The following is a 23,040-nucleotide window of genomic DNA, read 5'->3' as shown; positions in this document are numbered from 1 at the left end:
TGCCGTACTAACATTAAGTATCTTGACAGCATAAATCTCTGTGGGGCTTATCCCTTGCCCTTAAAGAAGTCATCACGCTTTGGCTTGACGCTCATAAGATTTGAACCTGGACCACCAGCCACGCGGCCTAAGTCCCATTCCACCCTTCTTTGGCTAGCATGCAGAATACATCTGTATTTAGGGTGAGATTTTAGAAAAACATCAAAAAAACCCTTCAAAGGTCCGTTATGCTGCTAGCTGTCGGCATGGACCCATGTAGGCAGCTGCCCCCGCAAGAGAGAGGTGAGCAATAAATAATAAATAAATAATAAGCGCAACATGTAGAGAGAGAGAAGAACCGGGGATGGAGAGAGGATAAGAGCCCTCCGTGGGCTGCTCTGGTTCGAGGTTTTCCTCTGCTTCCATGGTCTCTATCCATGGCGGCCCCTGGACTCCTCCTCCCTCTCTCCTCCTCCATCTTGCCCACCCTTGTTGACCCGGTTCCCTCATCCACAGGGAGGCCTCACCATCTGATCTTGAGTCAGAAGGAGGACCACCACCCTCGCCAAAACTTAGTTCTTTCTCCGCCCGCATCAGAAACCAGGGTTTCTCTGAGGATCTGACTCCATCCAGCAAGTATTCCCGCTCCCCACATGAAAATCTCTGCCCGATCAATGGAGGTTCTGCGTTCTCTGGTATTCCTTTGATTTTGGTTCAGGGATTATCTTCGGGGAATCGATGGGCCTTCGATTTGTTGAATGGAAGGAGCAATTCGTCTCTCAGGAGCGGGGGAGCCGGGTCGTCCATTACATCGTAAAGGATTCCTCCGGGGATTCGTTCTTGGCTATCGTGGGCACCGAGCGGAGCGTTCGGCACATGGTCTATGTGGTATCCGATGAGTTCTTACAGCTTTCTGGGCTGGAAAGGTCCAGCAACTCTTGCTTCAAGTGGAGATCGAGGAGGGAAGTCGTCGATTGGTTGACAAGCTTGTTGGGGAAGCAGCAGCCCTCATCGTCAGGGAAACTCTCGAGTAAATCTTCGCCTTCCATTTGATCCTTTCCTGCACTTCCTGATAATATCGATCCTTCATGGTTATTTGGTTATACCCTTCTTCAATTTGGTATTATGACTGTTTTTTGGTTTCGGTATTTAGTCTTTTGTGTGTTTAGGTCAATACTTGTAAGAACTAATGCTGTATGTGTGATGTGTCCAACTTATTAAAACATCAAAAGTTGGAGGAATGTTCTCCCTGCATTTCTTGTTAGATGGTCTGCTAGAAAGGGTGATGAGTTCATGTACATGATGGAAAGGTCTCCCTCGTTTTCTTTGGTTGGTAAATAGTGTCCTGGCTAGAAAAGATGATGGTGTATTTTAGATGGTGTGAAGGGTTTTCATTCTTGTGATATCATACTTGATTCTCATGTGATTCCGTATCTGTTGTACTATTTGTGAAGTTGGTTGTTGTCATGTCATTTGGTATCTGTGCATCAGCTGGGATTGGTCATTGATGGTGATACAATGAAGAGATGACCCGTGATTTTTTTTTTTATCTTTGTAGGAATACACTTAGAGGTACTTTTCATGTTCAAACGCGTTTCAATCCAAAACATAGTTTTTAGTATATAAGCAATGATATACATATTGAGAGGTTCAGATTAAGGCAAAAGCACATGCAACTACATTTTTTTTCTTGAATGAAATAAAGAATTTTACTTAAGCAACTAAGCAAATAAGTAAGGTGACAAACTGCCATCACAACACAAACAAAGTTCTTACCCAGAGGGATTAGAAGGAACCATTTTCCTAATTCTATGATGCCCAATCCAAGTGAGGTCCGAATCAGGTTATTTATGTAAAGCAGAAGCTAGAATGTTCTGAATACTTGAATGAATAAAATCTGTCTTAGAGTGCTTCCTTTGGAAAAGCCTATCGTTTGTCTCAACCCATAGGAACCGCCAAGTTGATAGCAGCCACCATCTTTAGATCATTCTCCATTTTATATTTGTACTGTGTATGGGAGGTCACACCAGAAGCTTTCTGGTACAACTCTCTAGGTGCAGGTCAAATGTGATACCAGGCAAGGCTTCCTGGAATGCTTCTGTACAAATGGACAGTACCAGAATAAATTAACTGTATTTTCCTCCTGAGAATGACAAAGGTAACAGCAGCTTGCCTTTTGATAAGACCAATAACACGATGCTGTGGAGAAGTCCCAAGAACTATCATAGTTCCATATAAGTGAATCTTCCATTTCATTATGTTTCCAGTCCTTCAACGTGTTCAGCATTTTCAGCCACTCCACAATCTCATTATCCTTGAGATTTCTTTCGAATTCAACGTATCATCCTGCGTTCTGAGCAACCTTTACGAAACAGTTTAGGGAAGGACTCGGGCAACACTTTTGAACCACATCAATTGTTTTGCCAGAAAAGTACTGCATCAGGCCTTCCTATCTTTAAAATCAGTCATCAAGGAAGTCAGGGAAAACTGAGACCTGTTCATTCCATAGAGAGCTGAACTGATTTCCATTTGTTGACTATAGCCAATTCGATGGTTCTGAACTCAGTCCATATTTTGCACAAACCAACCTCACCCAAGGCTTATTATCATGGCCCACCACCAGCTATAATAAAGCTTTGTTAAGTGTTCCCAGCCTTCAAATCCCTAAGCCATCCAAAAGGATGGTTATGAGATAAAACTCGTTATGACTTAGGACTTACCAGTTACTTTATAGGGCTCCAAACCCCCGAGTTGAACTTGAAACTCATAGGGTGAGGTTGTTTTGACCAAATCTGACCCCATGGATGTGTTCAACATTGTCAAAATAGTAGAAATTGAAATTCGGTAAACCATTTGATTTTTCAACCCAAATTCGACATACAAGTCAAGAGAACATGATCCAAGGGCCAGTTCTACTAAACCAAACATGTAGATCACATCTGGAAGGTAATTTGTCCCAAAAAAAAGTAATTTTTTTTGAGTTTTTCAGTAGGGGATTTGGAACCCACAAGGGTAGAAAACATTTCCCTCTCTCTCTCTCTCTCTCTCTCTATATATATATATATATATATATATATATATATATATATATATATATATATATATATATAAAGGTTAATATTTGGGGCTATTGAAGGCATGAAACCTATGTCACATGGGTGCGGGTGCGGGTGCGGGTGCGGGTGCGGGTGCGGGTGCGGGTGCGGGTGCGACACTTTCAAAAACCTTGGGTGCGGCAGGGCAAAAATGTAAATATATATATATATATATATATATATATATATATAATTTTGAAGTTTTAACAGTTAACATTTAACTAACAGTTAACATTGTCATAATATCATTCATCATGCATGCAATATATCAACCTAAATATCAATCAAATAAGTAAAGCAGAAAAGAACTAAATTACATACCAAAGTATATCATAATGAAGTAATGGATCTTAATAATTTTCTTCTTAATCATCAAATGCATCATTAGAAGGAATACTGGGCTCTGCTAAATCCATGTTTGTTATGTTGAAATCAGAGTTACCAGTCGAGGAAGCGGGGAAGCGTGGGACCACTTAGAAGAAAATTCTGAACCGTCTCGGAAACGACCTAGGAAACGAACCGGAAGCGAACCGGAAGCGAGGGGAAGCGAAAAAAATGAAAAAATGGGGGAAGCGAGGGGGAAGCGAGGGGGAAGCGTGGGGGAAGCGTGGGGATAGCGCGCTTCCCATTTATGGGAAGCGCGTTTCCCATAAAAGGGGGACGCGCTTCCCATAAAAGGGAAGCGCGCTTCCCAAAAAAGGGGGACGCTTCCTCTCACGCTTCGGAAGCGCGACGTTTCGCGCTTCCGAAGCGCGCTTCGGGGAAGCGCGACGTTTCGCGCTTCCGAAGCGCGCTTCGGGGAAGCGCGCTTCCCCTTTTGCCTAGGCGCTTCCGGTAACTCTGGTTGAAATCATGCTCTCCCTCGAAGTCACACTCTTTTGGTTTTATATCCCAAAATTTGGATGTTCCTTGTGTGCGTTACAAGCCCAATTTGAAAATGTTAAATACAATATAAGTATATTTAAATGAAAAACAAAGAAATAATCAAATAACTAAGAAAGCAAATTAGTACTTGTATTCATTATTGGTTTTCGAAAGTAATCGAAGATTTGAATGAACATATACTAAATCCTCTGCACGCTTGCTGGTGAGTTTGTTTCTCTTCATGTTGTGGACTTGAGAATATGTGCTCTAATTTCTTTCACAACAAGATAAACTAGCAGGCTGCGATAGCAATCTTAATGCAAGACGTTGGAGAAGAGGTGTTTCTGATCCAAATGTTGACCACCATGTGATAGGATCTATATTATCCTCTTCTCTCGCGAATAATGTCGGTCCATATAATCTCGAAGATGAAAATTTTTCAAACTCTTGTGTGACTTGATGTAGAAGATATGCTTCTGAAAAAAGTCTTGTCATACACATATTTCTATGTCTTGATAGCTCTGGGTCTAAATTTGGAGGGATACGACCAATACCACCAGCCCGCCACTTATTTTCATAATATTTTGGATTAAGAGAATGTACCATGCAATGCAAAAGAGTGTTGCTCTTATCCTATCTTCTGACTAAAATTGAATGAATATGATTAAAAAATTCTGAATCATCCAATGCAGGATTTTTTTCTTCATGCTTGAAAAATATAGCTTGTATTTTTTCAATCATATTATCCCACATTTCATAAACTTTGTGAAGCATGATTTCATCTTTATCAACTTCTCTTAACATTTCCCAAATAGGTTGCGTAAATTGAAGGAAGTATACCACTCTGTCTCAAAACTCATCATCAAGAATGAATTTTTTAATTTCTTGAGCCTTGATATCATTATGAGCACAATAGAATGTCCAATTTTCATCAGTCACCATGTTAACCAAAGCATTCTTAACTCTTTTAATCCTCTTCACCATCACAATGATGGACGAAAAACATGTTTCAGCGACCTTCAACAATTTCAGGTCAGAATGCCTATTAAATATAACATTAGCACGATGGTGGTTAACAACAAAATTCTTAATGCTTTTGACATTTCTTTCTAAATCTTCAATCCATGAACATAAAGCATATGCTTGTGAATTTTCTTCTTTGGGGTTGCAGATGCTCTTTAGGGCTAGATTTAAGCTGTATGCTACACAGGGAGTCAAAAAAATATGAGGGTACTCACTCTCCAAACTCAACGCTGCACTTTTACAAACAGGAGCGTTGTCTGTAATAATTTGTACTATTTTCTGATCACCCACTTTTTTTATGACTTCTATAAACAACCCCTTGAAATACTCTACATTTTTATATTATCCAGATGCATCAACTGCTTTCAAGAATATTGGACCACTAAGCGAACAAGCAATGAAATTAATCAGTTGACGCCTTTGAATATCTATCCATCCATCAGACATAATAAAAACTCCATTTTGCTCCCATGAATATTTTTTAATCTCCAGCAACCTCTCCACATTTGTCTTCTCTTCTGCAAGAAGTATGATTCATATTTTTTCTGAACTTGGAGGCACATAGCCACTCAAATTATAATTTGCCAATGATGTTACTAAATCCTTCCAATAAGGATTTCTAGCCGCATTAAATGAGAGTGAACTAGAATAAAAATATCTCTCAACTTTTCTATCCAATTTTTCTCTTCCATATGTATTGAATGCTGTTTGTATCGTTCCTTTACCTCCTACATTGACTTTTTTTTTAGCATCTTCTTGGTGGCTTGCAAATGACACACTAACTGCATAAGAATCGGTCATTGTCTTTCTCTTCTCATATTCTTCTTGTATTTTCTTGTATTGTCTTCGCATTGCCTCATCAACTTTTCTGCATCCTGAAATGCCATGTATTGGTATTTTCAACAAATGAGTCTTCACTCTTGTGTAAGACTCAACAAAATCTCTTTTGCAGAGCTTGCATCAAAATCTCTTGTTTCGACCACCTCCTTCTCCAGTTTTTGCAAGTTTATCTACATGTACCCATAGTGGCCCCACATCATCAATCCCACTACAACTATCAGCAAAACTAGCAACAAAACTCACATATTGGGATGAGGATGACGCAAGTCCTTTCCCTTTATCCATCATTTTTATCCTGAAAACACAAAAAAAATACATTCAAAATTTCAAATCAATTATACAAACATTATTTTGATATATATATATATAATATTATATATAATAAAATCAGGAGCAAGGAGGGGGGATCTGCCCCTCCCCTACCAAAAACAGGGAGGGACTCAACCCCTCCCCTAAAATAAGAGGGAGCAGGGATGGGGGGCTCGACCCCCTCCCCTGCTGAAAACAGAGAGAGCGGGGGGGGGGGGGGGGGGGGGCTCAGCCCCTCCCTTGCCGACCCAACAAGAGAGCGAGAGGGGGGAGGGGCTCGGCCCCTCCCCTGCCGACCCAACAAGAGAGCGAGAGGGGGGCGGGGGGGGGGGGAGGCTCGGCCCCTCCCCTGAAACCAAAGGGAGCAGGGCGGGGGGCTCGGCCCCTCCCCTGCCGAAAACAGAGGGAGCAGGGGGGCTTAGCGCCTCCATTGCCGACCCAACAAGAGAGCGAGAGGGGGGAGGGGCTCGGCCCCTCCCCTGCCGAAAACAGAGGGAGCAAGGGGGGCTCAACCCCTCCCCTGCCGACCCAACAAGAGAGCGAGAGAGGGGGAGCTCAGCCCCTCCCCTGCCGACCCAACAAGAGAGCGAGAGGGGGGGCTCGACCCCTCCCCTGCAGAAAATAGGGAGGGGTCGAGTCCCTCCCCTGCTGAAATCAGAGGGAGCAGGGGGGGCTCGGCCCCTCCCCTGCCAACCCAACAAGAGAGCGAGAGGGAGCAGGGGGGCTCGGCCCCTTCATTGCTGACACAAGAAGAGAGCGAGAGGGAGCCAGAGGGTACGTACCTGCGACGAGGGAGAGGAGGAGCCTAGGAGGTGGCGTCGGGGAGTCGGGAGGAGAGAGCTCGAGCTGAGCTGCGTGGGAGGGGAGAAGAGAGGAGAGGAGAGGCGGGGGGGGGGGGGGGGGGGGGAGGCTCGGCCCCTCCCCTGAAACCAAAGGGAGCAGGGCGGGGGGCTCGGCCCCTCCCCTGCCGAAAACAGAGGGAGCAGGGGGGCTTAGCGCCTCCATTGCCGACCCAACAAGAGAGCGAGAGGGGGGAGGGGCTCGGCCCCTCCCCTGCCGAAAACAGAGGGAGCAAGGGGGGCTCAACCCCTCCCCTGCCGACCCAACAAGAGAGCGAGAGAGGGGGAGCTCAGCCCCTCCCCTGCCGACCCAACAAGAGAGCGAGAGGGGGGGCTCGACCCCTCCCCTGCAGAAAATAGGGAGGGGTCGAGTCCCTCCTCTGCTGAAATCAGAGGGAGCAAGGGGGGCTCGGCCCCTCCCCTGCCAACCCAACAAGAGAGCGAGAGGGAGCAGGGGGGCTCGGCCCCTTCATTGCTGACACAAGAAGAGAGCGAGAGGGAGCCAGAGGGTACGTACCTGCGACGAGGGAGAGGAGGAGCCTAGGAGGTGGCGTCGGGGCGTCGGGAGGAGAGAGCTCGAACTGAGCTGCGTGGGAGGGGAGAAGAGAGGAGAGGAGAGGAGAGGAGAGATTAGGGCAATTTTTTTTTTGCCCTAATCCTCCTTTTCATCATTTTTTTAATGTCCGAAACGTGAACGAAAATGACTCTGGGTGCGTTGACCGCACCCAGAGTCGTGTTGACCGCACCCGGTGCCGCACCCGCACATGCACCCGCGTCACGTCGACGCGGGTGCAGCACTTGCTTTGCCGAGTCCTTGTGACTTAGGATGAAACTATTAAGCTGAAAATCATAGGTTCAAGCGTTGACTCAATCTGTTCACATAGATGTGTTCAGCATGGTTGGTCTGCTAAAAATCAAACCTTGGATAGTGCGATGTCAATCTAAAAATATGATTTTTGGAGTCATGAAATTTTAGTGTATCATGAGCCATTGATTTTTGAAACCCTTAGAAAACCTGCTTACATGTCACAATCACATAATTCAAAACTCATTTTCTACCAAAAAAATCTTGTAGATCACATCCATAAGGCGTGATCTACGGAACAAATCTAAAATATATGAAAAGAAATTGATTTATACTCCATAGTCCCATGCCTTCAATAGCAACAAATATTAACCTAATCACACGCACGCACGCACACTCACACACACACGTGTATGGTATTAATGAGTTTAATTTCACCTCATGCATTGTAAAGCAGATTGTACGATACAGATGGGCTTAGCATTGTTATTTAGTATAAATCATAATTTTTAATCTAACAATTTGGATGTCTAAATTACATTTTGGTGCAATTTGAGCCATTCATTTTTATCTTTATTTAAAATAGTAGGATAGCCTGTCCAAGAGACGGGTGCTAATAAGAAAAATCTGATATATATATATATATATATAATAAGAAAAAATCATCAATCATCGGAATCTTTAATTCCTAAGATTAGGGTAGTTATTAGGCCAAGTTTTGTTTTGGATTCATTTTGACATGGACATGACATGATCAACCTAACCAGAATGTATAGATCAACAGATCATGATTGGACCAGCCTATGTCTTAGTATCTGGACTTCTGCCATGTCTGCACCTCACCAGATGAAGTCAAATAGGTTTCTCTCTTTTTTTTTTCCTTTAATTTATGCTTTTGACATCCTAAGAATGACTGGAAGTAGCTGTAACACCCAGATAGAAATATTCGGCACTAAGACATGAATAATCTGTTACAAATTCACAGATGACAATATGACTTCTATTGAAATCGGTGGAGCTTTTTTCCATTTTATGAGGAGGCTATGATTAGGGTAAGAAAACAGTCAGAAATTCTTCTTATCACATGTAGAACAGGCTGCTTTAACCTAGGTCCAGTGCTAGACCTGGCTAGAACGTAGACCATAAAGACTCAAGCCAAATAGAGCCTACTAAGCCTAGAAAAAGCCTTTTGGTTTACGGGATCTAACATAAACAATTAGGGGGTATCTGGGTCATTAAGGGAAATATATGTTGTTTTTAGTATTATGATTGATATATAGGACCATTGCTCCAGTGCAAACTTGGAAGTAGGACTGTGGATGGTGGCACAATCTAAACCTACTTTTTTAATCTTTAAAAATATTTCCCCATGTTAAAAACTGAAAGGTGAATTGGAAGGTAGATCCTTTTGTACTTTTAGGATATGTAGACAACCAGGCCATAATTCATATGAATAAGCATGCTATTAATTCCTTTAAGGCTCTGTTTGGGAGCTGGTGTAGGAGAGGGATGAGAGGGTTGATGGTAGTGGAGAAGAAAATGGGAGATAAGGCTGGAGTTGTCAACTGCATCCTTGTGTGGATGTAGTTGAAAATGGCTGTCTCCAACCCATTCTCCACTCTTAACACCATTCTCATCTTCCAAAATAAGGTTCCCAAACACCTGTGGGGGTAGGTGGTATTTAATTAAACCTCATTGAATGCCATCTCCCCTCCCATCTGGAGGTCCCAAACAAAGCCTAAAAGTCATCCTTATGCCAACTTGTGGTTTGTCTTTTTGAAACTAAAATGTGCTATTAGTTGATAATATCAAGTTATTTTTCAATTTCCTAAGAAGAAAAGTTTTTGTAATTACAATAGAAAAAAAAACTTATGTGGGAAAGGTAGAAACAAATTTTTTATGCCTTAAAATTAGAAAATCTTTCCCTAATTAAAGTATGAAAAATCATTCTATGAATGTGTATAACATTTTTTTTAAGATTTCAATCTACATTCTTAAAAAGCAGGTCGATACTAAATGAATTTGTAACAAAAGGTATCTTTTTTCATTTTTTGAATTTCTTGTAAAGCAAATAAATTATGTACCTTCACCAACTTCAATGGGTGTAAGTTGTAAGATTAGTATTTGCCGTTATATTATTACGTTATAATTATTGTTAGGATAGAGACTAGGTCTGCTACGTTCCTGGGCCCATGGGTAGGTCCGGGTTTAAGCTATTGGTCGGTTGAGTTTGAGACAGGGTTAACAGGTTTAGGTTCAGTTTGGGTTTAGTACAAAATTCGGTTCTCCCAATTTATAGCAGATAAATTGCTGAAAATTTAGGAGGGGCTTCTGGGCTCGTTAGGCTAGCTTGTATAAAAATTTCAAGATTTTGGTAATTGTATTTTAGGAGATAATTTTTGGAAGTTCTGGGTACAGGATTCTGTTTGGATTCTGACAAACCTTGAGAGATGTATTTATATCTCCTAGAATACTAGTAAGAAAAATATAAAAAATTAGGGGACGGCTTAGGATAGGTTAGGGAAGATTCTGGAAAAGTTTGGGGTTCAGGATCGTTCAGGTCAGGGAGATAAAAATATGAGAACTCAGAAAACAAAACTGGGTTTGGACTGATATTTGTCAAAAACAGGTCAAGGTGTTAGATTTATTTCTCAATGGGAATGAGGATTGATCCGATTTTTGGAGGGTTGACTAAAGACAATTAGGGTAGTCTATGGTTAATTTTTCAAGATTGGACTAGGTCAAGTTTGGGAGAAACGTTCGAGTGAAGTCAGGACAGTTTCAACAATTCACAACAACAGAATGTTGAACCTGTAGCTGGGTTAATGGGCTTAGGTAGTCTAATACTGGGTTTAGAGTTAAGGCTTGGACTTAGTTGACTTACCAAGGATTTGAGAGTCTTCTAGGGGTCCACAACTGGGAGATGGTTCAGGAAAGTCGACTTGGCTGAAGCAAGTTGGTTCCACCGATTTTGCTTGGTGTGAGGCACAAACCAAACTTAGGCCTGCACCAAGTCCGGTTGGAGCTGACCTTCAAAACGTTTAGGCTCAAGAGAGGGAGCCTATATCAAAGATAGAAGAGGGCCAAGGGGCAAGAGAGAGAGAGAGAGAGAGAGAGAGAGAGAGAGAGAGAGAGAGAGAGAGAGAGGCATTCAACTATTTCATTTCATATATGATATCTGGGATAACAAGCCTATATATAGGCCAATGAAAGAGACATAAAAGCTTCACTAAATATTTAAATTCAAAATGAGAAATCCTAAGAGGCTCCTTGCAGTATCAACTCGAAAAATAGTTTCAACTTTCTTAGGGCCAGGATAACACCTAGGGCCTTCTTAAATCACCTTTGCACATCCATCTAGGCATCTCAAGAGGGGAGGTCGACTTGCCTAGTAGGGCCCACTTGTTCGGCTGGCCCTTGGTGTCTCTTTTGGGTTCGGGTCCATTTAAAACAGGTCTAGTTTCTTCTTGCTTCGCTCCGTCCAACCCTGAACTAGATCCGGGTCCTAAATGCAGAATGAGGTGATGCTCTATACCAAATGTCGTACTTGGCTGAGGATGCTGCAAATGCTGATTTGGCACCTTAGGGGTGGGTCTCGCTGCAGGGTTGAACTTAGATCTTGATCTGCAGGTAATGGGTCCTCACCGATTGCCTAGACCACGAAACTTGGATTTGAATCTTCCACAACTTGAATCGGGTCTTCAATATTTGGCTCTGTAGTAGATCCACCGAAAACCCTTAGTATAATGTATTTGGATCTGAGTATGTCATACTTAGATCCATTTGGGCAAATGAGTGCGGGTTGGGGTCTTCAACACTGGGATTTGTTTTGTTTGACTAGGGCAATGGATCTGGAGCAGGCTCTCCTAGAATTTGGACCGTATCATCCCTTCCCCCTTGAGAATTCCCTAGTCCACTAGGCAAGATTTCGTTACGAAGGTTGTCATCCATCTCTATTGTTGGCAGACCGTCTTCCAGCCTTGAACTCCACTCTGCACTCGTGCGACCTTCCAACACACGAGCTGTCTGCACTTGTGAGCTTCGAGAAGGGAAAGCTCACTTCGCCGGTGGTGGATCCGATGTTGGCCTCCATCCAGATAAAAAATATTGATTGAGTTTAATCTAAACACTATGAGCTGCACTTTCTCATTGAGGGTACTTTCATTAAGATTAGAACTCAAGTCATGATGTGTGCTTGCCCATAAGAAATATTCAGGATAGGGCATGACAAAGGAGATCATGCACTTCGTCTTCTTGAGATGACAACTTAGTGGTGCATAGGCGATTGCAACCACATTATCAATAGTGCCCATTTTTTGAGAAATGATCCATCGAGGAACAACACAAGGATCGATGTTCTTCCGTTGCGCCACTCTAATTCTAACAACTATCTTGCCACAATACCTTGCCGTGGTAGTTGCAACCTTAAGGTCTTTGCCATACCGAAAATCAGGGCACGATACCCTAACACTCAACCATGGCAAACAATGCACACAAGGAAGTTGGATTGCCATGTACGGGTGTGGCACACAACGAACGAGGTCTGACCCGATTAGCGTCATCAAGTATGCACCACTTCCAATTGGTTGAGACCTCTGGTGTTCGGCAACTCGAGTCAAGATGCTCCGTGTGTTGAGGAGTTCTATGACCAGACCGACCTTTGAATTTTCAATTTTTAGAATGAGGCTGAGTTTGGTAAAGGGTGCCTCTAGGAGCTTGAGCTGCACCATGGTGCTTGCCGGCACCATAAGGGAAGGACATTCAAAGTATGTCTCTATGAGGATGGGTTTGGCCGATTTCTGCAACATTAATGGTTTGGCCCATGAGAAGTTGCTCCCCCATGGTACTTTGCGCGGAGAGCTCCCTCTTATAAACGAGAGTCAATGCATCCACCTCTCACGGTTCAGTCATGGCGTGGGCTACTACTGCCCATCATAGGTTTCGGGTCCAGCTCATAACGAGCATGAGAGTGCTTGTATCGAGGCTTCTCCACACCATGCATAACATCGTTGAAGGGGCACAAACTATGTGCCTTCGATTGGTCAAATGAGCATGAAAACCTAACAACTAGTACGGGCGGTTCGATGCATTGCTCTTGCCGTTGAGCTACGGACCCTAGTCTACCTTTGTGGGTATTCATTTGGCTTATACATCACTTTGTTATATTACATTTTTCTACTGTTGTGTGGCCCAGGCTTCCTCCAAGGCTTGCTGCAGTAGGTCCATCATTGATTGGAGGCTAGCCACGACTTCGGTCATATGGTTTTTCACAACATCGCGCTTGGTGTTGGGCTTTTTCTTAGTGAACCAGTTATCAGTTTTGGAAAGGAAGACAAAACTCATTCTTTAAAAATTTGAGGAATGAAGGATCGTTCGCTCTGATACCAAATTTGTTACGTTCTTGGGACCACAAGTAGGTCTGGAATCAAGTTAATGGCCGGTTGAGTTTGAGACATGGTTAACAGGTTCAGGTTTAGTTTGGGTTTTGACAGGGTTTAGTAAAAAATTTGGTTCTCCCAATTTATAGCAGATAAATTGCTAAAAATTTAGGAGGGGCTTCTGGGCTCGTTAGGCTAGCTTGTGTAAAAATTTCAAGATTTTGAAAATTGTATTTTAGGAGATATAATTTTTGGAAGTTCTGGGCTTTTCTGGGGACAGGATTTTGTTTGGATTCTGACAGACCCTGAGGGATGTATTTATATTCCCTAGAATACAAATTAGAAAAATGTGAAAAATTAGGGGAAGGCTTAGGATATGTTAGGGAAGATTATGACAAAGTTTGGGGTTCAAGGTTGTTCAGATCAGGGAGATAAAAATATGGGAACTCAGAAAACGAAATTGGGTCTAGATTGATATTTGTCAAAAACAGGTCTAAGTGTCAGATTTATTTCTCCTCAATGAGAATGAGGATTGATCCGATTTTTAGAGGGTTGAGTAAGGACAAATAGGATAGTCTATGGTTAATTTTTTAGGCTTGGACTAGGTTAGGTTTGGGAGAAACGTTCGAGTGAAGTCGAGACAGTTTCAACAATTCACAACAAAATGCTGAACCTGTGGCTGGGTTAATGGGCTTAGGGGGTCTAATATTGGGTTCAGGGTTAAGACTTGGACTTAGTTGACTTACTAGAAATTTGAGGGGTTGGTTAGAAGGTCTTTTAGGGGTCCATAATTGGGAGATGGTCCTATGAAGTTGTCTTGGCTGAAGCAAGTTGGTTTCACTGATTTTGCTTGATGTGAGGCATATACCAGACTTAGGCTTGCACCATGTCCGATTGGGGCTGGCCTTCAAAAGGTCTAGGCTCAAGAGAGGAAGCCTATATCAGAGATAGAAGAGGGCCAAGGGGTAAGAGAGAGAGATAGAGAGAGAGGGAGAGACATACCTTAGAGAGAAAGACATTTTTTAGAGAGTGAGAGAGACAAACATTCAACTATTTTATTTCATGTATGATATCAATTGTTGGGATAACAAGCCTATATATAGGCCAATAAGAGAGACATAAAAGCTTTATTAAATATAAGAATTGTAAATGCAAAATGAGAAATCCTAAGAGGCTCCTTGCAGTCTCAACTCTAAAAACAGGTAAAACCTGTTAAAATACATGTAATCAATATATATATATATATATATATATATATATATATATATTCAATCATACCTGATAAGGGTATTCTTGTAATTCTGCCCAATAGGGGCATTGTAGTCTTTTTTTATTTTTGTTTTTGTTTTTGTTTTTCTTTCTTTTATTTCTTGTTTTCTTTTTCCTAAAATGCATTTAATGCATTCACATTGGGGGTCCCAACTAAGAGTTGTTGGGCCCCTAACGATCACAATTGTGACCGTTGGGAGCCCAATGACACCTTGTTGGGCCTCCCAATGTGGTCTCTCTCTCTTACTTTTCTCCCTCTCTCTCACTCCTCCTTGCCTATAAATAAGTGGGGTCTCCCCCTTTGTAATGTATGGCTTCTTGAAGCCCTTTCTTGCATTTAGAAGAATTTATATTTGCAAGCCATTGTTGGCTTTTGTATCCTTTTTGGATTTGTTCTTTGCTTTCTATATGTGAATGTCCATTGTTGGACATTGTTTATATTTCCGCATATTTCATTACATGGTATCAGAGCCAAGTGTATGCTCTTGATTCTTGATATAGCTAGTTGACTAGTTATATTTTTCATATTGTATTTCTCTTTCTTGGTTTATCTTCTTGAGTTTAAAATGGAAGGAGAACAAAAGATTGATCTCTCCTTCAAACTTAATGGTTCAAACTACATGATGTGGGCCGCCGCCATGGAGAACAACCTCAAGGGTAAAAAGCTTTGGGGATACGTCATGGGCACTATTCCGGAACTCCAACTCCAACTCCAACTCACCAAGATGGATGGTGATGAAGAAAAAGCCATAGGAACCTATGGTGTGGAGAAGCTTGTCCTTACAAAGACACTCCTTTTTGTTGGATATGGCATTGCAGCGCAGAAATTCACAGCATCAACAAGGGATAAATATCAAGACCCTGAGGGGACTTGTAGGGAAATGGCAGATGTTAGGGAACAAGTGGACACAATTGCTTGGAGTTCCCCGGAATAGAAAAGAGTGCCAGAATGCTGCATGTTACACCAGATAGCATGCAGTAATAGATTGACCAATTCCAAACTAACTGCAGTAGGGAATGCTTCTTTGGCATTCACTGAGATGTCTAATTGCAACAAAAACAGATGTTGCATGAGAAAACATGTAGGCATACTTGTAAAGTGGGTTGAATCTAACTGAACAAATACAAACTGCATAACTTCATCTTATAATAGCAGTTGACCCATGAAGTTCAGAATCCAGCATGGCCAAATATATATGTGTGTGTGTAGATGTGTGTTCCATACAATTTGTATCAATGAGTAATATCTCATTACTCATATTAAGTTGGACCCATATGATGGATTTATCATTGTTCATTTTCTTTAAACATAGTTCAATTTAAATATTTATTATATTTCTATATCCATATCTATATTCTTATAAAGGCAAAACTAATTTATTCTTCATTACAAAATTTTTAATGACATTCATGTCATGTAGTCTTCTAATGTCAAATATTAATTTGTTTGGGTAGCTTAACTCATTTTTCCCCAATAATTGTTGTAAATTTTGTGAAAATATAAACACATATTCAATACCATTGGGAAGAAACACCACCCTATCTATTGAATTGCCTCTCTCATAATGGCCAATATAAAAATAAAAAAGAAGAAACCCATATTCACTTAAATAATTATGATTTAATAAGGTAACTCCTTTTCTCTTACCTATCTCTAGAATTGTATCTCTTAATGGTCATAAAAACAAAGCAAATCTCAAATTTACCTTAAATAAGTAACATTTGATTAGGTCTCTCTCTCTCTCTCTCTGACCTTCTCCCCCACCCCCTTAGTTGCCAAAAAAAAGTTGAAGGGATGTGTTATGCATAGGGACGGCCAGCTCACTACCATTTCAAGGTCAGCCGACATTTTCTTCAGATTTGCAAAATATTGCTAGAACCGAAAATATTGCCATGTTTTCGTGAGATATTCCCAATATTTTCAAAAACATCTTTTTTATATGTTTTAACCAAGATAGCTTCTTTATTTGGAGAAAGCTTAAGGGTGTTCCAGTGCTTTGCTGAATAAATTTGGTACAATAGTCTTAAGAAAATATTGAAGATTGGATGAGGCTGGAGGATGAAACAATGGAGGAAAAGCATTACCTGATAGATGACCTGCTCCTTCAGACAGGGACGATGATGACGACGACTCCATGGACGATCTTATTAGAGCTCTGATACCATAATAGAGAACACAAAGCGCGATTTAATGTGGTTTGGTCAATAGACCTACGTCCACGATCTTAGTCACTCCACACAGAAAATCGTGTGTGGAGTGTTTCCCTTGATGCTTGTTTATAGAGTATATGAGATGAGAGTCCTATTCAACGTATTACCCAATAGGACTTGTGTTACCCTTGGTAGCCTATCACAAGTGGGACTCATGTTACAAATAGGAAACTTGCCTTCAACATCCATAGTTCTTTTGGACACCTCCAACGTGTGAACTTCCTTGATATCTTTCCTATTAGACGCCTCATCAAGCTTGGACTCTTGCTTGATCTCAATCCCATCTAAAGTCTCATTTAGTGTAGATGAATCTGGATTTGGTGGATCCAAATCTGATCCTCTAACAAGTCCAAATGGATTGGTTTCATCATTTATTTCATAAACTTGAGCATGCATAGTGTTTTGTATTTGCATTTGGAAGGATATAACCTTTCTTATGTATAAGTTTGAGATCAAATACTAATGTTATGTCCAATTCTATAAAAAAATGTATCTTATATTAAACCTTACTATTTGATATATACAAAGACCTTGCCATATCATATAGCTTTCTAAAAGGAGCTAAATAAAAAATAGGAAAAATATGAAATAATATTTTGCCTTAAATAAATAATAAAAGCACAAAATTACTAAGAAAAAAATAATTACAACATTAATTTGAAAAGAATCCTATAATAAATGAAACTAGCTCAGAAACCTGAAGTGATCCATGATAAATAACTACCATTAATATATGATCTATAAGAAACAATTTATTAATTAAATGAACAATAAAATAAAAAACATGTCAATAGAAACTATCACTGATAACATGACAGTCCCATTTGCAGTGTGCTCATAAGTAAACAGTGAAGTCAAATCATGTTCATGTGATAGCTACATTAAGAAAAATATCAATATGACTGGCCTAATGATCAAATTAAAAAAATATAGAGACACCCTTCTTCATGCCAATGCTGTGTGGTTCTAGCAATTTGGACTTGCTTGTGCTTTCATATAAGTTGGCATTTTGGTTATCATTTGATGGAAATCTAGTTTTAGACCAGATTGTCTACATCCTTGCATCATTTTATTTAAATGGTTTTGAGATAGAGAAATTTCTTAAAGGTGACAAGTTCGGGCTAGTGAATTGGAGACCATCCAGCAACTTAGTTTAGATTGCGTGTTTGCTCAGTGTCTTACACAACTTGGAGTCTCAAAAGTTTCTTTGATTGGGTTTTCGTACCTTTCAAATAATATTTTCAGATTATATGGTCAGACCTACATCTGTTGAATGACTGTCATTATTTTACAAAATCGTGCCTCAGAAGTTCCTTACCTCTTTTACGATTTCCACAACAGGATCACCACTGAATGAGAGAAGTCACGTTTCAAATGTTGATCTATCAGCAGCTGGATTTGATGAACCTGGAAATTGTTCATACAGTCAGGTCTATTTTTTATTTCTTTTCATGAACTTGCTGTTTCTCTTTGTTTGTTTTATGTGTTTCTTAATATGTTAGGCATTCATCAGGGTCATTTTGGGAGGAAGCTAAGACGCAACTCGGATATAGTTTGGCAGGGTGTAAGCCATACATGTGGTCGGCAACTGAAGCACTATCACTCTTTCTCACGCAATGGCATCATAGTGGAAGTAAGCATTTTTTTAATAGATAGGCAGTTACCCTATGATGGTTTGCATTAAAAAGCTGCTGGATTTTGTGTAGGTCCATTCTTTTGTATTTGTCATGTCTAAAGATGATAGTCACTATCTTGCTTATTTGGAAGATATGTATGAAGACAAGAAGCGGAAGAAGAAAGTTAAAGTAAGATGGTTCCACCAGCAGCAGGAAGTTGCTGGCAAGGTACCGCCACCAGAACCTCACCCAAAGGAAGTGTTTATTACTCCATATTTTCAAGTCATCAGTGCAGAGTGTGTGGATGGTGTTGCATCTGTGTTGACTCCCGAACATTATAAGAAATGCTTGGGTGCTAACTTATTGAATTTTTCAGCACGCACTCATCTTTGTTTCAGGCAGTTTTGTAGTAATGCTGTGATGCCTTTCAATATCAGCAAGCTAAAGGGCTATGCTAAACAAAAGATCCTTACATGCATAGATCAAAATGTAACTTCTGAGAATGAGTTAGCATGCCAAAGCCTAAATGTGAAGGAAGAAGAAGAGTTTGACCATGGTAGTGCTATAAGGGAGTCTCATAAAGGCAAATCCTGCAAAGGACATAAGGGATTTTTCACACACCAATTTGATGTTGGAATATCAGGTGGTGTGGCCCAGATGTTGGCCTGCAATCTGGCTTATCGCAGCTTGAGCTTTGTCACTCCTGTCAAACGTTCATTTGCTGTCAAATGTGTTGGAATTGATTGCTGGGTTCCATACAAGGTCAATGATAAGGTGGAGCTACTCTGTCAAGATAGCGGCATTAGAGGTTGCTGGTTCAGATGTACGGTTTTACAAGTGGCCCGTAAGCAGTTGAAGGTCTGCTATGATGATGTACGAGACGATGGTGAATGTGGCAATTTAGAGGTAAAATGTTGTTACTCTGAAGTGTTGTATTAATTTGGAAATTAAGTCATGAGAAATTCATCAATCTCTGAGATATAATACTAGTCATGCCATTGAACTTCGTGGGATGCTTATTACAAGTTAAGATTTAGGATTTGAGGACTAGTCTTGCTTATAAAGTTTATGTCCAATTCCATCCCAGTACCTTTAACATCTGTCACACTGGGTGGACATTGCACTTGGTCCATGCCCAAAGGACCCAGGACTGGTCCCTTTCTGACCTACAATGTGACCAGGCTTGGGCCTGGGTCTAAGCCTATGTTGGGCCCTTATTACTTGAATACATGCTCGTGTTATTGAAGTATAATGTGTGTGTACATGCTCTTGTATATTATTGAAGTATAATATGTGTGTGTGTCAGTATGTGGCAGAATCATTTATATAAAGCTATTAACCTTTTCTTGCCATCCATGTAGGAATGGATCCCTGCCTTCAGACTTGCCGCTCCTGACAAATTGGGAATGAGGTTCTCAGGACGCCTTACAGTTCGACCTTGCCCTCCAAAAGATGGTTCATCTCATTCTGATTTTGTGATAGGTATGCCAGTTGATGCATGGTGGAATGATGGATGGTGGGAAGGAGTGGTGACTTTCATCGACCGTTGTGGGGATGGTGTGCAGGTTTATTTCCCTGGTATGTTCTCCATCTGGATGGCACCCTATCCATGCCTAGAACATGCTAGTTTTTTTAGTATAAAGATGTTCTTTTCTGGTAGTTTCCGCAAACACAATTAATATTGTAATCATGTTTCACAATAACGTAACAGATCTTCATGCCCAATGTCTTTTGTGATCATTGACCTAAAGCATTTAGTTGGTTGAATTTTTCTTTCTTGGAGCCCTTATGAAAAATGGATGTTGTATTGTTGGGGTCACTTGGCGATGCATGACTCTGAGGCCCATTTTCAACTTCCCAATGCATCTTAAGTTGATTTAATCTTATATCTTTGTATCTACATCCTTTTATTCTGCATAAAAGAATAAAACTCTTGATTTCATGCATGGGCTTAAAGGCTTTTTGTTTGCCTCAAGACTCGTAAAAAAAGGAAATGGTGTTCAACGGCAGCCTTGCTTTCAGTTTTGCTGCTCAGATGCAGCAAGTCTTTTACTAACCGAGTATGCTCTCATTCTTATTTCATTATTTATTTGATGAAAAGCTCCTGAAAATGTAAGCATGGGTTTCACTGCAGGTGAAGAGGATTTCTCAGTTTTCCAGAGGGAGAATCTTAGAACTTCCAAGGATTGGATGGGCAATCAATGGGTGGATATCAAGGAAAAACCAGATATATTATCCATCGTATCTGCTCTCAGCCCAGGCAAAAATTTCTCTGCATGCTCGGAGGCTGAAGGAAAGAGATCTGATTCTGGGGGCTCCAGATTGTTGTTGGATAGAGAAGCTTCAACTTGGTCGCCTGAGCTGGCATTCTTTGCAGGTGCAAGCAGGAATGCAAGTGCTAAATTCAGCGTTGACTGTTCACACACATTCAGTGTAAAGGAAGGCAATTTCCTGCGGGAAAACTTACTCAGGCTTGCAGCACCTGATCAAAGGTTGAAAGTCCATGATGAGGCATGCACTTTGGCCGGACAGAGAGAATATGGAAGAGACAAGGAAGATACCGCATGTGATAATGATGGTAGTGGCAGCGGCGGCAGTGGCACTGGTGATCATGATGATAGCAATGATGATGACGACGATGATGATAATAATGATGACAATGATGACGATGTGGATGATGAAGACAGGAGTATGAGGTTGGAAGAAAAGAAGATCAAGCGAACTGATGGTGACGTTCGAAGCAATTTGTTGGTGGCTGTTAATGTTAGTTCGTGAGGGCAGTCAATAATTTTGGATTTGTGTAAGTAGGGAGATTTGGGTCTTTCTTTTGATAACCGGGGAACCACACTCATTTGCAAGCTCATTGGTGTAAAAACCTCAGGTCCCCCTTGCCTACAAGGAAGTACACCCAGCTTTAGCATTGTACGAAGGGACATGCCTCAATCCCATGATGTCCCATCAGCTTGGTGACCTGATTCAGGTTGACTTAGACCGTTAGTTTAGGGGTTTATATTGTGTACAGTGTAGCTACAACTTGTTAGAGATGTCAATGGATGGATGGTCTGCCCACCACTCTATTAGTGTAAATTGCTCTTTTTTTTTCTTCTGAAATTCAAGCTGAGGTTAGGCAGACCCCACCAGTTAGAGATGTCAATGGATGGATGGTCTGCCCGCCACTCTATTTGTGTAAATTGCTCAATTTTTTTTTTTGAAAGTCAAGATGAGGTTAGGCAGACCACACCAGTTATTGTTCAACGTACCACTGGGGTTTTCCCACCACATGGAGGCGTGCACTGACAGCTCCTACCATCCACGCGGAGCCCCTGTTGGTGTAAATTGCTCATCTTATGTTTAAGGAATTAGGTTGTTCTAAATATGATGTCAATGAGTTATGATTTTCTTGTGTTAAATCTTTGTGTGTGTGCGCATGTGTTTCTGAGATCCTCTCTATCCTCAAGCCAATTAATACTATTTTCAATTTCAAAATGGGATCAAAGGAGGTAAATTATTTTGTTGAGTTTGAAAAATAAGCCTGAACAATTGCTCCCCCGGCTTAAAATTGTGCATGGTACTCTTGAAAAATAAGTCATGATAGCTTGCTTCTGCCACGTGCAATATTGTAAAAGCTTTTCAACTCCACCTTCATTTTATTAAATAACAAGAGCTCCTAAATTCTGTTCAACTGCTAGCAGGAAATTTGATTTTTTTTTCGGTCCAATATATATATATTTTTATAGTCAAGCTGGGGTTGGGCAGACTCCTACCAGTTCTTTGAATGTAGAAAACTAAATTCCCTATACAATCACTCTTCCATAAGCGGGTGCCAATCTGGGGGGTGCTCTTTCAAAGATTTGTGCACTCCCTGTCTAGCTAACATAACTAGATGTTTACCCAAAAAATCAAATTTACAATAATTGAATCTGACTTTGAATCTTTCAAAACTATACAAAGTATTTACAAGATGTGTGTTTATTATCGTTGTGGGTCTCATACCTTCCAATGCTCGGAGTAAGCCACTAGCCACATCCGCTCGGCCGGTCTCAAAGATCACCTTTCCTGTTATACCTAATTCAGTAATGGCTTCCGGCCATACAAACCATTCTCTATCTCACTTTTTCTTAGTGAAACAACCAACTCGTATAATACTCCCATTCTTATCCCGTAATGCTAGCCAGCATTCCATCTACCTATGAAAAGGTTATCCATATTAAATTTCACCCATCTCATGTACCCAAATATTTTCATCTTATGACTACTGGATCCTCTGAATTCTTCAAGAAGACCATTACCTGCTCTCTCATTTGAAGTTGTGATTTGGTTCTATTATCAAATATGATTTCATTCCTCTTTCTCCACAACATCCAGATGACGACATGAAAGATGGTATTCCAACTAATTTGAACCTTCCTGTCTTTGAATTTCCTCCTCAACCATATGTGAATATCCTCCTTTATGGTGTTGCCCACTCTCCATTGTTTACAAAAGTCTCCATTGTTTGCCAAAAAAATTTGCCACCATTTTTTCAAATCTGGGTCACCCAATGGCACCTTAGGAAGAGATTCCCCTCGGTTTCCTTGTCCTTACAAAACTGACATCTACTAGGCATTTGGATTTCTAGCTTCTTTAATCGGTTCTGAGTAAGCAATTTACCTTCAATGGCCAACCTTAGAATAACAGTCGCTCTTGGGGGAGCTTTGCTTCTCTAGAACTTTTGAAGGATGTTCTGTTTCTGGCTAGGGCTGGCACTGGACCGAGGCGGGGGACAAGGTCTCCACCCCTGCCCCGTCTCAAAATCCAGACCTCCATCCCTGC

General features: G+C 41.0%; 1 protein-coding gene across 1 annotated transcript; it reads left to right on the top strand.

Moving 5' to 3' along the window:
• The first annotated feature begins 320 nt into the window (after nucleotides 1-320).
• Nucleotides 321-21,602, top strand: LOC149813103 (uncharacterized). Its single transcript, XM_089990933.1, has 6 exons — nucleotides 321-1,009; nucleotides 17,954-18,042; nucleotides 18,126-18,245; nucleotides 18,319-19,134; nucleotides 19,590-19,806; nucleotides 20,363-21,602. The coding sequence occupies exons 1-6, from the start codon at nucleotides 718-720 to the stop codon at nucleotides 21,001-21,003; spliced, it is 2,175 nt and encodes a 724-aa protein (XP_089847059.1). The 5' UTR covers nucleotides 321-717; the 3' UTR covers nucleotides 21,004-21,602.
• Nucleotides 21,603-23,040: the final 1,438 nt, after the last annotated feature.

This window comes from Nuphar pumila, chromosome 16, assembly GCF_984573655.1.
Source record: "Nuphar pumila chromosome 16, dmNupPumi1.hap1.1, whole genome shotgun sequence".
NCBI lineage: Eukaryota > Viridiplantae > Streptophyta > Magnoliopsida > Nymphaeales > Nymphaeaceae > Nuphar > Nuphar pumila.
The sequence above is the reverse complement of the archived record's forward strand: the minus strand, read 5'-3'. Positions and strand labels throughout refer to the sequence as shown.